Source organism: Diplotaxodon limnothrissa, linkage group LG23 (assembly GCF_057381915.1).
Source record: "Diplotaxodon limnothrissa isolate DT_005_m linkage group LG23, D_limnothrissa_male_GT1.1, whole genome shotgun sequence".
Taxonomy (NCBI): Eukaryota; Metazoa; Chordata; class Actinopteri; order Cichliformes; family Cichlidae; genus Diplotaxodon; species Diplotaxodon limnothrissa.
This window is the reverse complement of record NC_140617.1, coordinates 34,184,349-34,198,755: the sequence shown is the minus strand read 5'-3', so window position 1 is coordinate 34,198,755 and position 14,407 is coordinate 34,184,349. Positions and strand designations below refer to the sequence as shown.

The 14,407-nt window shown below is 44.3% G+C and overlaps 1 protein-coding gene across 3 annotated transcripts; it reads right to left on the bottom strand.

Moving 5' to 3' along the window:
• Positions 1–507: 507 nt before the first annotated feature.
• Positions 508–14,407, bottom strand: LOC146608579 (insulin receptor substrate 2-like). 3 transcript variants are annotated; one of them, XM_085347210.1, is made up of 3 exons: positions 11,522–14,407; positions 10,855–11,336; positions 508–3,673 (listed from the first exon to the last, which is right to left on the bottom strand). In XM_085347210.1, the coding sequence occupies exons 1-3, from the start codon at positions 14,191–14,193 to the stop codon at positions 3,669–3,671; spliced, it is 3,159 nt and encodes a 1,052-aa protein (XP_085203336.1). In that variant the 5' UTR covers positions 14,194–14,407; the 3' UTR covers positions 508–3,668. The 3 variants fall into 3 exon arrangements, with proteins under 3 accessions (XP_085203336.1, XP_085203334.1, XP_085203335.1); XM_085347208.1 differs by lacking the exon at positions 508–3,673 and having other exon boundaries at positions 9,235–11,336; XM_085347209.1 differs by lacking the exon at positions 508–3,673 and having other exon boundaries at positions 9,235–11,333.

Here is a 14,407-nt window from a genome sequence, read left to right as displayed (position 1 = left end):
TTGTCTTGCAGCATCAAAGCTGTGTACTTTTATTTGGTTTTTAGTCAGATTGTGTGTCATCTTATTGGCCAGTTTTTCTATATGGTTGGGGTTATATCACAACTTGTTTCTTTGGCATGCCTTTGACAGGACTTGATGTTTGTGTTTTCATATAGACAGGGATATTTTCTAAATTAAATTGAGAATACCGTGCCTTAAAAAGTACTGTTGTGAGTGTGGGTGTAATGTTACAAATCATAAGCAATCAAACAGACACGTCTTTCTGGATCAGTTCTAGATTTTGCTGCTGCAGCCTGTCTTGGTTTTATTATCAGCTTGTTAGCTAGCAAACTGTAGATGTAAACAGATATTGCCGTGCAGTTTGGCTTCATAATGATGCATGTTATGTATTATGTATTAAACATATGAAACAAAGAAAGAAATTAGTAATTACTGTTATGATGTAGTTTGCAAGAAATACAACTTATGGTAATGAAAAAATAAGGACAAAAACAGTAGCTCTTTAAATAAATTCATTTATTTCCTTAGGTTTGCTATTCATAATTAATACAGACAAAAGCAATACTCGACTACCAAAATTTATAAATCATTATAATCATCTCTTGTGTGCATCACAATAAACAGTATATTGAATTATGTACACTGGAAGACAACACATTCAAACTGAGTGAATCAAAGATGAGTGGATAAAGAAAAATCTGTCTATGGACACAGAAATGGGGAAAGCGCATTTAGACATGTCGCGAACAGAGTTCCCAGCCATGGAAAAACAAAAACACTTGGCAGAAAGAGAAATGTACAAAGAGCTAAGCAGCTCCTGCTCATCACAATAAAGAAAAAGAAATCAATGCAACATTACATTTGGTTCCACAGTTGTAAACTAGATTTTATTCATGTCACTATTGCATATGCCATTAGGTAAAGTGTGTCAACAAGGCAAAGAGATTTCTATAGTAAAATAGACAAAGATAATTTTTTTTCCCCATATAGTCACTGTGAGGGAGAAAAGAATAACATAAACTGTATTTCCCAAAACGCCCCCATCCCCTCTTTAAAAAAATCGGTAGCCAAAGTCTTTACAGAGGAATATCATCGCAACATATTTTAAATCTAAGTACTTTATGTATATCCAATAGATTTTTTTCTTTAGTTAAACTCTATATACATAATATACACATTCAAGATTATGAAGATAAATAGATACCACGACTTAGTGTGGTAAAGCTCCAATATTATTTCACTCTTGTCAAAACCATTTGCACATTGTTTCTGAGGTGTTTCCACCAGCTCAACGATACATTCAGACATAAAATTTTACAATCTACTGTACACTAAAGGGGTAGAGAGCCAGTTGGAGTTGCCACAGCAGACGGCACAAAGACCACAGTTAGGATACCGATAGAGTGCTTTAAATTTACCTTGAAAACAAATACCCTAGCGGCCATTTTGGAGGTTCACAGAAAGAGTCTTGATTCAGATTTGTTTTTTCTTTTAATAATTTCCCCCCAACTGGATTCATCAAATTAAAACAAGCCAGTTTTTCTAAAGAGGAAATAACAAATTTTTCCTCTAGCAAATTAAACTGTGAATATTGCAAACAGTAAAGTTAAAGGTTTTGTGTCTACGAGTTAACATTAGCAACATTTGCTAACAGTCCTAGCATTACCGAGCTTTTGATAACATTAGCCAGTTTGCTTACTTCTGAAATTTCTTTAGACTTATTAGCTTTACACAGTATGTTAGCATGTTCAGAAACAGAAAAACATACACATACAGATTGTTCTCTTAGGAGTTCAGACATATATTGGTCTGGAATAAACAGTTGCTAATGGGGGGGGTCACAGGTAGCCACAGGCTAATGGTAACTAATAATAGCAAACGTTAAATAGACACATTTGTGTGATACATCTTTGTTATGTCCATTTAGTTATCATTATATTTATTACTATTGCTGACTTCTACTCTTCTTTGCTTGGGCTAATGCATTGTACTGTCACGAAATAATTAATAATAATAATAATAATGATAATAATAATGGATACTTTATTGATCCCCATGGGGAAATTACTTGTTTTTCTCTGCATTTGACCCATTCACTCAGTGAAGCAGTGGGCAGCCCACTAAGCAGGCGCCCGGGGAGCAGTGTGTAGGGACGGTACCTTGCTCAGGGGTACCTCAGGGTAGCCGTTAAGTGGATTCGAACCGCCGACCTTCCGATCATGGGGCGACCACTTTACCTACTGAGCTATCCCTGCCCCAATTATTACATAATAATTCAATTACAACGGCTTGCTTTAATTCGTAACCTTATATAATTTTCTTCAGCTAGCTCTAATTTTGTTATACTGTCTGCAAAGTAATCATATTTTCCAGACAGCTGACTCTTCCGTGAGCCTCCGTGGGGATGTCACATGTGGCTGTGGGCCTCTCTTGTGCTACATTTTCTTTGCTGCCCAGCCCTCCTCCCCCTCGGTGCCCCGTTCCCCTTTTCTTCAGCTCTCCCTTGCCGACCAGATATCGGCTCAACTGCGCTCCCCAACCTCAACAGCTATCGTTGGCTCCACCCCTCCGTTATCACCTCGCCTAGACAATTGTACAGTCAAACGATATCACAGCAGGGCGACCTGCATCGAGCTAAACAGCAGGCCGTAGGTTTGAAGGTAGGAGTGTGTGAGGTTTTCAGGCTCAAGTGACTGAGGAGCTGTGGGAGGTACAGTGCATTCAGATGCCTGGTGTTGTGGGGGTCTGAGCTGAGTTATATAGACATGCATAACTCTTGAAGACATTTAGAAATATATTTCTTTTAGTCCAGCACTTCTGATTGGACAAAAAATAAACTAAGGTACAATTAATAAGAAATTATTAATTAAGAAAATACTTTAATATCAATACAATAAATCAGCTCTCAAGCAGCCCCACAGTACTGTACATTTCTTAAATAATATATAGATTTAATGGTAAACTAGGCATTTTACTTTCCACAAGAGAATAACAATATAGAGATGTAGGTCCAAACAAACATACAATAATAGAATATTTATCACTTGTTTCATAGAAAACATAAGGACAGTATAGACATTAAGGCATTGTGTAGGTCTTTTCAGACATTCATCATCCAAAAATAAATAAAGTATCTAATCTAAGTATACTCAGTGTACCTTAGTATCCTCTCTCCCTTGGCCATTTCTAGGTTTCATTGTTCACTGGCATAACTGTTGGTCGTATTTTTGTCAGAAACACGCACACACATGCAGGCAGTCATAAAACTACCCTCAAGTAAATAAATAGTATTTGGGTACCATTAGACTTCTGTTATTGTCTGACTATCTTCTGTGCTTGTGCCAAAAACTGGGTCACAGGAGAAATGGCCTCTAAAAGTGCAGGAGACACACCGATTCACAACACATTAACACACCCATCCACACAAACACACCTGCCCTGCCATCAGCAAATCCATGACATGCATAGATGGTGATCTGCTTGTGTCCCAAGTGTGTATTTGTGATGCCGAGGGTCCACACAGTCTTTTCGGGCTGCAGAGCCCCGTAAAAGGGCAAAGTTTGGGTTTTTTTTGTTGTTTTTTTTCTGTTTTTTTTTTTTTTTTTTTCTCTCTTCCTTTTGAGCAGCAGGTCAGTCAAGATGCCAAGTCAGAGGACAGATCAAGTCCTTCAGTCTGGAAGAGATTACAAGAGAGAGAAAACAACAGTTAATAAAAATATTTAACATTTTCATTCTTACAGTGGCTAAGCCAAATAAACTAGTACACCTCAACTTGCACCCTCTAACGATCATATGCATATTTGGTCATTTGCATCCAACTGTCAAGCAAAGCACACTCAAATTCTTGGCATGTAAATCCACGCAAATAAGCCTCACTTTAAGCAGTTTAATGAATGGAGACTTAAAGCCTCAATTTTCTTTGTTTGGAAACAAAATGACTAAATCTTGTGCGAATATCATCCAAGATCTAAGAACTGTTTTTTCATAAAGCACCTGTAAGGTCAGCTGGCCAAACGCTGCTCTATAGCACCACTAGTGGCCAAAAAGACCCACACTGCACCTTTAATGCTGCAAAACATCCAATGACTTGACAAATCTGGTTCTTCGACAATTCAAAACACAAGTTCTTTAACTAGAAAACTGTAACAGTCATCCTAAAAGGAAATGACCCGTGTTAGTAGTCTGATAGTTTCCCCACAAACAACACTGGTGCCAATTAAGCAGCTCTCTTGAGGCAACAGACATGAGGGCCTCTGAGAGAACAGTGTTCACTCTGTAAGGTACACATGTACTGTACAGAGTGAACTCATTCACAGGCTCAGATTAGGGTTTTGTGTGTCACAATAACAAGGAGGCACAGGGAAAAACAGCTTAAATATCAAGTGGGTGCCACACACATGGGACAGTTCTGAACATATAGTTTTACACATCTAAAACAACAACACGTTTGTTTTTTTTACATCAATATCACACATGTTGTATAATCTGACTCTAGCCTGGTTATTGATTTAAAGGCACTTTGGTATTTGAAGCTATGCCTCTTATCCACAGAGCTAATGTTGGGTCATTTTGACCTCACATTTCTAGAGCTGCTACTGACTAAATATGAAGATCTTTTGTCCAATAAAAAGTATCCTGCAGCTGAAGGTGTTAAAAGTATGTTTGTGTGTATGCTGGGCCTTATTGGATAGTAATGTTCTGATCTTAATACACCAGCTGTTTAGCCCAGGAAAGACTTGAAGGACAGTTTGTGTGTGGTGGGGCAAAGGGGCTCATCCACAGCAAGCATAATTACATAATCTAGGATGCAGAAAGATGAGGAGGGGGTGGGTGTTCCTGTCATGCTGCTCTGGACACACGCTTAGCGCAGCTACAAGCGGTACAGCAGCATCTCTAATATTAAACAAACGGAAAGGAACTGTGGCTGCATTTATGCTGCAATAGACGATAAGAATGGAACATTTGTTTTCTTTCTGTGGAAATGCAGCCGCGGTAGGATCTGAAAAAGACAGGGAGCATCAATGTCCTTAAACAGTTTGAGCTAAGAAAACTTTAGCACTGTAAGGCTGATGAAACCCTGGGGAAGAAAAAAAAAAGCCAGCTGAACGACCTCAAATATGCGCAGCGATCAGGCTGTTTGTGTTAGTTCCTGAAAAGCTGCCATTTTTGGATCTGTCATTCAGCGCTCTTATAAACAAGCAGCCCAGTTCTCTTTCACAGAACCACACGTTTAGATCTTTTGAAGATATTTTAGGCCCCATAAGATGATAGTGTAGCTGAGGAGGATGTTAGAGATGTTAATCACTAAATCCAAAGATAAGTCCCTCGATCTTATATGATTTTTCAGAGATTGACTATAATGACGAGATCATTTTACAGTCAGGGTCAGATTTCTGTTGAATTCAGCTTTATAAACATGTTCAAATTCGGACAAAACATCCTAAATGCCCGCACCTTACATTACGCATTCCCCAGCTCCTCTCCATGGAGCATCCACCGGCTCTTGCTGATCTACCCTTGGCCGTCTAATCTTGCCCGCAGAGGCTATAATCTCATCTGGAGCCGTGGCTGGTTAAATGTGGGGAACGCTGGCCACGCAGTTATCTAGCAGCTAGCGCTTCTGTCTGGAACATCCCGGCCTACTTTAGCCCCCCTCCTTCTCACTGAGCCGTGACACACACACACACACACACACACACACACACACACCATTGGAAACTCTGACATAGGAGCCTTTGGCATTACGTGTTTGTTCTCCATATATCATGTAACATGGCATTTCTGGAGTTCCTGCTTTGGTTGTTTGCCGTTCTTTGTTATTTTAGTAAGATCCCAACTTCAATTTTCCTCTGATGCAGGTGTAAATAAACTATTTAACAGCCGGCATGCGTATGTGTTCAAGGGTCAGGGTATAGCAAGAATGGATTGTGCAATCAGGCTAATGGGTACAATCAGGTGTCATCTTTAGGAGTAAATCCACAAATTGCGGAAAAAAAAATAAATGTTTTTTTAAATGTGGCTGTAAAATCCAAACAGAGCTCTTTGTTGGGGTAAACATTTAAAGAGGATGCAATAGTTCCAATGCAACCATTAAATGCACAATTTATCTGCTAGTAATTGTGCCATCAAGTTTTAATATTTCGAATGGAGTTTGAATTTCCTGTACAAAAACCCATTTTTAGCAAAAAAGCAAAACAAGATACTTTTCCCCCCTACCATTTATCTCGTGATGCATAACACAAATCTCAGCCCTTACTTTGGGAACTGAATAACAACCTGGTCTACTGGGCATGCTCTGAGTAACTTAGTAATGCATGGCTGGGCAACTTAGACCGCTTTTGCTTGCTTCCCCCTCTGACATCAAGGACACGAATCAGTGGAAATTTGTGTAACAGATACACAGTGCATGCAGTGGGTGCATTTACCCACTGCATGCACTTTGCAATGACATCACTCACAATACAACCAACCGAATGACGTCAGGGGGGAAGTGGGATTTGAGGAGATGGACGCGGATGTCTCTAATCTGGCCAACAAATTACACACACACACACACACACACACACACACACACACACACACACACACACACACACACACACACACACAGAACTGATACACTCTGTAGCCTGTGGGCGCAGCAGATGGTCTGGGTTGGGGGTGGGGGTGGGGGGGTTAACCGGTTTGGAGTTTGGGTGTGTACTGCAGAGAGAAATATAGCAGGATATATGTACGTTTACCAGGTAGTTTGTATGCATGTGTAAGGGAAATCAGTGTAATGACAGTGTGTAAAGAAAGAACAGGATGGCAGGTGTTTAACCCCCCCCCCTTAACAAACCCATGCGCACTCCGGAAAATGGCCATCTGCCACTAGCACTCAGGAGGGACTTGAAGTGACACAGCAGGGCTCCTTTTGGACTTGCAGCCCCCTTAGGCCTCAGTCTATTTCCCACCTTCTGCTAATGTTTAGTTAAAATTGAAGCCCACAGATAAACACCGCTATTCTAGGTATAGATTTATAACACGTGCATGTTTCCAGTTTTTGGAAAGTTTCACTAGTTTGCTAACTATTTCTGTTTTCAATAAGTGTCTTTCTAGCAGTAGTGTTCCAAAGGTTTCAGACCAAATTACCTTGCTATTATTACAAGTGTGCCACAGAGCTCCATTCCTGGACCTCTTTAATTCATCCAGTACACACACACACACACACACACACACACACACACACACAATATCACTTGTGCAACCCAAAACTGTACCGTGTATCTTAAGACAAGATGACATCATTTCATACGCCATTATTATATAGCTTCCCTTGATCTGGCTATTGCAGTTCTGTTTTGGATACATTTGAGAAATCTCTTGTTAAACACTAGGTTTTTTTAAGCTCAAGGGAGCTCAAGATTGTTATGTCACAGTCCAAGCTGATAATAAAGTATACAGAGATGGATGCTGCTTTTAAAAGTTAAATTGTGCATGTCAGAAACTCATTCTGAAACTCATCAGAATGGTGAGCTGCTATGTTGTAATTTGATACAACTGTACAGATGACTGTTATGTCTATTCTGATAAGTATATTAACAGCAGAGAAAGAATTCTGAATGCCCAGTTCCTTGTATGCATACACATACACGTGTACTCAATAAAGCAGATTCTGATTCTGCGCTTTCCAGACTGGAAATAGCAACAAGAAGCTGAGGTTTCAGAGGCAACAGTGCATGGCTTGGTTAGCAGCTGCAAGAAGGGCAAACTTCACCTTTAACAACATTTTGGAAATTATGCTTTTGTGATCACTGCAGTCGTTTTGCATCAGCCCAAAATATGGATCTCTTGTTTTGAATGCATGCAAAGTGTCCAACGTGAACACAAACACATCTGCACCATGAGCATTTAAGCAGGTTATTTCCCCAAAAAGTGATACAGAATGCACTTCATCCATTCCTGATGCTTGTTTTTTTACATAAAGATGCTTGCATCACAACTTTCTGCAAAAAAGATGTGAAATCCACCTAATTTTAAGGAAAGTGTCTGACAGTCAAACAGATCAGGTCCAAACCCACTGCCTAATGTGTTCCCCTCAATGCTTAAACAAAACGTACAGCCGTAAGTCTAGTGAAGGACAATCATATCAATACAGCATTAGGAATGATCTCTTCAATCATCACAGGAAGCAGGAGCTGATTGGTGCCGTCAGATAAAGGTATTAGTCAGAGGTGGTGGAAACAGAGACGGCTGACTTGGCTAATCTGAGTCTGGTACAGAACATCCACCTGGCTGAGCTGCGGCTAGCCAGGGCCGCAAGTGGAGACAGCCTACTTGGGTAAGCGCGGCAGTAAACACCGCCTCTGAGTCACATGGCCTGGCTCCCTGACAAAACAGGAGGTAAACAAACTCCTGATACTTATGCCAGGCATTTAAGCTCACTGGAGGTGGAGCATAGAGAAAAACAAACAAGAAAAAACAACAAACCAGGAAGCAGCACGTCACGTTTTTTTTCAAAATGCAAGGCTGTCACATGGAAGGAGGAGCAATTTGGGTGTTTAGTTGCTTTAATCCTCACTTTAGAGTGAAAGTTACCCACCGGGCCAAACTGCATTTACCTGCGAGTATAAAATTAATCAGCAGGGGTGTTTGGCTGTATTGAAAACCTGCAGACTTTTGGGTCAGAGTGGCACACGGTCCAGGAGCCCAGTGTGCCGTCCCTATAAACACGGGATCAAAGCCCTCCGCCAGCGGGGCCAGGTGCCAAAATCCTCCCTTGCAGAATGCTCTGACCTCCTTCACCCTGCTTCACCGCGCAGCAGAGGAACCGGGTAAACAAGGGCTCCCGCTCTCCCAGAATGTACCTCAGTGGAAGAGGGGCCTCACAGATGAGTTTATTTGTTCCTTTAAAAAGCCAGAAAGCCTCCCCTCCCCTTTCTACCGAGCACTCTGCCGCCCCCGCCTCCTTCTCTCTCTCTCTGCTTACTTCTTCTAAGTGAACAGACTAATGAGACAGAAGGGCAGCGGAGTGCACGTGCCATCCTGCCCCATTATGCACGCATTTACTCGCTCTCCCGCAAACAGGCAGGCAGCACTGGAAAACAACACAGCCTACACACTCTCTCTCCCTATGCACATCTTTGCCAAGCATTCAAGGATACAGGCTCCACCGCTGGAAAAAAAAAAAAAAAAAAAAAAAAAAAAAGGGAAAAAAAGAAGAAGAAACAGAGAGAAAAAAAAAACCACCCTATGTGTACGTGCTAGAGTCCACATGTATGTTCCCTCCCCCTGTCCCCTTCCTCTCCATGGTCAATTCAAAAGCTTTATTAGTGTCATAAAAATATTAGCACTTGTCAAAAACATGAGTTGGGGACACGTGCAAGCCTGCAGAGACAAAAACAAACATGTCACTGTCTCGGTATTGTTACATTCCGCTTTATTTACCAGAGTGCCACTGACTCTCCAAATACTAATAACTTAACAGAACCCCCCCCCTACCCATTTCTACATCCTAAAAATCAAACCTCCTCACATGAGGGGGGGCTTTGTGGTAAAATAAAAGCCACCGTCTGTTCAATCGGCCTGGAGCCAGAGAAAAGCAAACCCCCTCTCACAGCAACTTTTTCTAACCAGCTCAGCCAGGAATGCAGACCATGACATCCAGTTACCTGATGGCCCTGCTTTGTTGTTTTCCCCTAGTCATTGCTCACAAGGACATGCACATATATCCACTTACACTGGGCCTCACATTGGGGGGTACAACATCCCTCCACCCCCTCCGACCTCTACGTACTTGCAAGCACATGTGAGCTGCATGTCTCAGTTGGATGGCAAGGGTGTCAAAGAGTCACACTTAGCTTTAAAGTCAAAACTGTGCTGCCCCCCACTCCACAGCACTTTTTGTTTGCTTCCCCCATGATCCTTTCGTCTACTGCCCCACACTGGGGCTTTTGTTTTGCTCACTGGGATATTCTGGGACGCAGTATTGATCACAGGATGGTGGGAATAAGGAGTCTGTAGAGGTCACATTGATGTGCAACACATCCTAATGCCTACCCAACTGAAAAACAACAGCCGGAAATGCCTGCGGCTCAGAGAGACATTACAGCTGACAGGAAGCCTCCACTAGGATTCCCGTGACATCGACAACTGGGTTATGCCTGCTAATAACCATCCACAGTAAACCAGTTACATACACTTCACAGATAAATATTTAATGACTTATTAGTTGCTCTGGAATTTTTTTGCATGAGGTTTAAAATGAATCTCTAATTTGGAATTTCTGCCCATTTTTGCAACAAACTTCGACTCTTTATAAGCGTCGGTGGAACTCTGAGCTTGTATTTTCGGTATCATCAGCCCACGACAGCAACAGCGAGGCAGCATCCTGCTCTGTCACGGTGCTTGTTTACTTCACAGCCCTCAGCCTGGTCACGTTTCATAGCAGTCACATGGTGTGTTCACATGTTGTGGGAAATACTGCAAATTCTCTGATAGTGATCTTAAAAGCAGTTAAGAGTATCTTTAAAATTGCTGCTGCTTTCCTCGCTTTATTTGGGCACTCCCAATTCCCAGTAGCACCCTAACATTTAAGCACAAAGAGATTAACTACTCACAGAAGAACTCAAAAGTAGAAGCTTAAAATGAGCACTTGAAGGCAGCATCCGCTGCTGAGGGCCAGTTTGAATTTGAATCTAGAGGAAATTCAAGTCTCTCATATTTTTTTTCCTCCCAAATTTTTCATCTGTGCAGTACCGCTTTCTTTTTAATTAAAGAGATGCCTCCCACATTCCTGAAACCCTTCATTCCCTGTGCTAAAATCTGACTGTTTGGATATTTTATTCAGCAGTATCTGACATAAACCTGACCCACCTTTGGCAGTGGTTGCAGCCTCCTTGAATCCCAGGCAGACATATGGTGAGCTGTGCAATCCATTGATGCCCCCTTTGCAGCTGCTGGTGGGTTTGAAGCCGACCAGATCCTCACACTTCTCAAGGTTCAAGGCAATATAGTTGAGTCCATTGGGGTAACCCTCTGAGCTCTGCCGGTTCTCAGGGCTGCCGTACTCCTCGTCAGAACCTTCGCTGCTCCGTGACGAGATGTTCTCCACTGAGCTGTGCCTCTTCACGGCGTCGCCACGAGCAAAGGATGCGAAGACCGGGGTCACAGTGGCAGTAGATGAGAACGTTTCAGAGCTGTGGCGCCGGCGTCCCTGTGGATTTGCCCTGATTACCTTGGCAGAGCAGTCAGGGTCCACTGTGGAGGAGGAGTTTGGACCGAGCAGGAAGACCCCAATGTGCTCTGGAATACCCTGGTCTTCCATGGAGCGCATCTTCTCTCTGCTGCCCTGACTACTGGAAAACAGAAGCAGAGAAATTAAGATAAAAATAACTAAAAATGTGACTAAAACTAAATATGAATTTAATTTAAATGACGTTTTGTTGCCACCTGCAGTGAACCAGGATTTTTACCAAAACACACAACCAAATACTTTAAATAAATAATAATTAGTGATAAAACACAACAAACAGACACACACCTTGCTGCGTTCAGAGGTACGAGCTGTGGGGGCAAACTGGTCATCCCAAATGTCATCTCAGTGTAATCATTTTTCACCTCATCACTGAGGCCCTGGGAGTCTTTCTCACTATCCACATGGTATACGCCATCCTCCTCCGAGCAGGGGCACAAGGTTAGCTCTGGGAGTGTGTCCAAGCGCTCAGCAGGAGTGTCAGCATCCTTGGGCGAGTGTGATCCCAGCTCCAGGTTTATGTAGTCTGCTAGAGATGACCTCCCAGGACCCCCACCGCTGGAGCCCAATGATGAAGACTGGCTCTCTGTGGATACGACAGAGGGCGGAGAGAATCTGGCACCACTGAAGTCGATGTTAATGTACTCCCCAGGGCTCCTGGGCTCCCCTGGGAGGGGATGTTCATTCATGCTGGGCAGGGTTCTGAGTGTGTCCAGAGACAGCCTGTTAGGCCTGCCCAGCCTCCCCCTGTAGGAGAGGTTCTCAGCCCGGCTGTGTCTGATTGGGGAGGGTGCTGAGGGGCACAGCGGTGAGGAGTGAGCTGCACTGGGTTGCATCACTGAATAATAGTCAGACTCCCCAGGTCTCTGCCTCAAACTCTGGGGACTCATCAGCACATACTGGCTGTTATCTTCATTCTTGGAGGCCTGCAGTTTAGCAGGTAGTGTGAGGGAGCCGGTCTGATATGCTGATCTAACTGATGTGGGTTCAGCAGCCAGCAGGCCCAAGCAGTAATCTGGTGGAGTCTGGAGAGGAGGTGGGTTTCCAGGGGACATGTTCATGTATTCACCATGCCGATCTGGGCTTTCCATGGAGGATTTAGCGCCACACCACATTCTCATGTATCCGTTGTCTTCTAGGGAACTGGAGGAAGGGGAGTTGGTCTTGTAGCTGCCACTGGCAGCCGCCTGAGGATGCACCCTAGGGTTCACAATCTGCTTCGGTGCAGAGACGCACATGGGGCTCATAGGCACGTAGTTGTCTGCCTTGCCAGACTGAGGTGCTATACCTGGTATCATGGGCATATAGCCATCGTCACCAAGGTTGCTGCTGGAGCTTCTGGATGAACCGATTTCAATATCACCGTAATCCTCCGGGTAACACACTTTGGGTGAGGCAGAGTGGGAGCTCTGTCCGTGGGTCATCTTCATAAGCGTGTACTCATCCAGAGAGGCTGAGGACAACGGCGCTACCACCCTCTGTTGACGCGGTGTGGTGAGGGAGTGTGTTCTTTTCCTGTAAGCCAGACTCTCACCCCTGTTGCACCTGCTCCCATTTACTCCCTCCATTATCATGTAGCCACAGGGGTCACTAGTGTCACGGGAAGGAGGAGTGCTAGACAGGGAATCGGGGGTGTCACTGCGAGTAAAGGGGAGGAACCGGAGTTCACCTGGACTGGAACTGTAATCATCACACAGCATGAAGCCAGTATCGCTGAGAGAGCCCGAAATGGAGGCACTGCAGCTGAAGGGGCGCCTAGCTTTGTCAGGAGTAGAGATCCTGCCCCCCCCTCGTGGAGACATGCTAATGGGGCTGGAGACAGCGGGAGGGGAGTTGGACACTGGCATCGAGCGGCTGTGATGGAGGTTGTATGTGGACTCCAGCATCCTGCAGGTGCGCCCATTGCTGAGGGTGTAGGATCTGTTCAGGGGATTCCCAGAGTTTGGACTGGTGGGACTCCCGTTTACAGATATGGACATTGACACAGGCCGGGTCACACTTCCGTCTCCCTCGCTGGACGTTCTTATCCGACAGGGCGTGACCTTCCTTCCTGGGGATGTGGCTGCCATGCTGTCGGTTCTGGATCTCCTCACCAGGCCCGTCTGACTTGGGGGGGGATTGTTCAGGTTGCGCCGCGTGGGCACAGAGATGGGGTTGGTGCTAGCAGACTGGCTTTTGCTCCTCGGCCTGAACTCAGACAGCTCCTTCATGGCCTTCATGGCATCCAGGATCGTTTCGTGGATGTTCTGTGCCACCACCGAGTCCTCCGCCTGCATCCAGAACTCCCCGGGCCCCGTGACCGCAGAGCGGCCAACCTCTATGAAAAAGAAGCTGTCTGAGTGGCCACATCTCCTGATATTCATGAGCTGTAAACTGACAGCAGCTGTTTCAGAGTTCAGTTTCACAAAGCTGATGGTCCTGCTGGACAAACACAGCCTGTACACTCCAGTGAGGTTCTTCACCTGACCTAAACCTTTGGATTTCAAGTTGACCTGCCATACCTCCTTGTAGGTAGGTGTTGCCGGAGTGAGGAGTCCATAACTGGCCTCTTCAAAGCCAACTAGAGAGGAAGTGGAAGCAGGACTGTCATACACTTTCCCCTCAGCTATTAAATCAGTCAAAACCCTGTACCAGCTCTCCTGCTCCTGCTCGTTGTCTGCAGCTACGGCGAAGTATTCGTCCTTGGTGTAGAGGGCGATGAGGTGCTTGTGTTTGGCGTCGGCGCGTTTGTTTACGCACAGACAGGAGTCCAAAGTTATAACCCGTTTCGCGGCGGACTTGTTTCTCCATTTCTTCTCGCTCTCATAATACTCCAGGCGGGCCGGGCAGCGCTCGATCGGCTCCCGGAGCACAAAAAATCGCCTGTGTCCGTGCTTCTGCTTCCTCAGGTATCCGCACTTCTTCACCCCATTCGTCCCATTAGATAACAGGTGTCCTCCCGTCGCCGGAGGACTTGCCATTTTCCCTCCGCTTTTCTTTTCAAGTCCAGATCGGCAAATTCCTCTTGCTTTTTTTGTTCGAAACTCACAGCAAAACGCAAAATAAAGAAATTATTTATAAATATATAATACAAACCGCTAAAAGAAAAAAAAATCTCTAATCCATTGCAGGATATGTCCGCCACGGCAGAAGCAACAGTGCAGTGGGGACCAGACTGATCAGATCCAGGAGAAA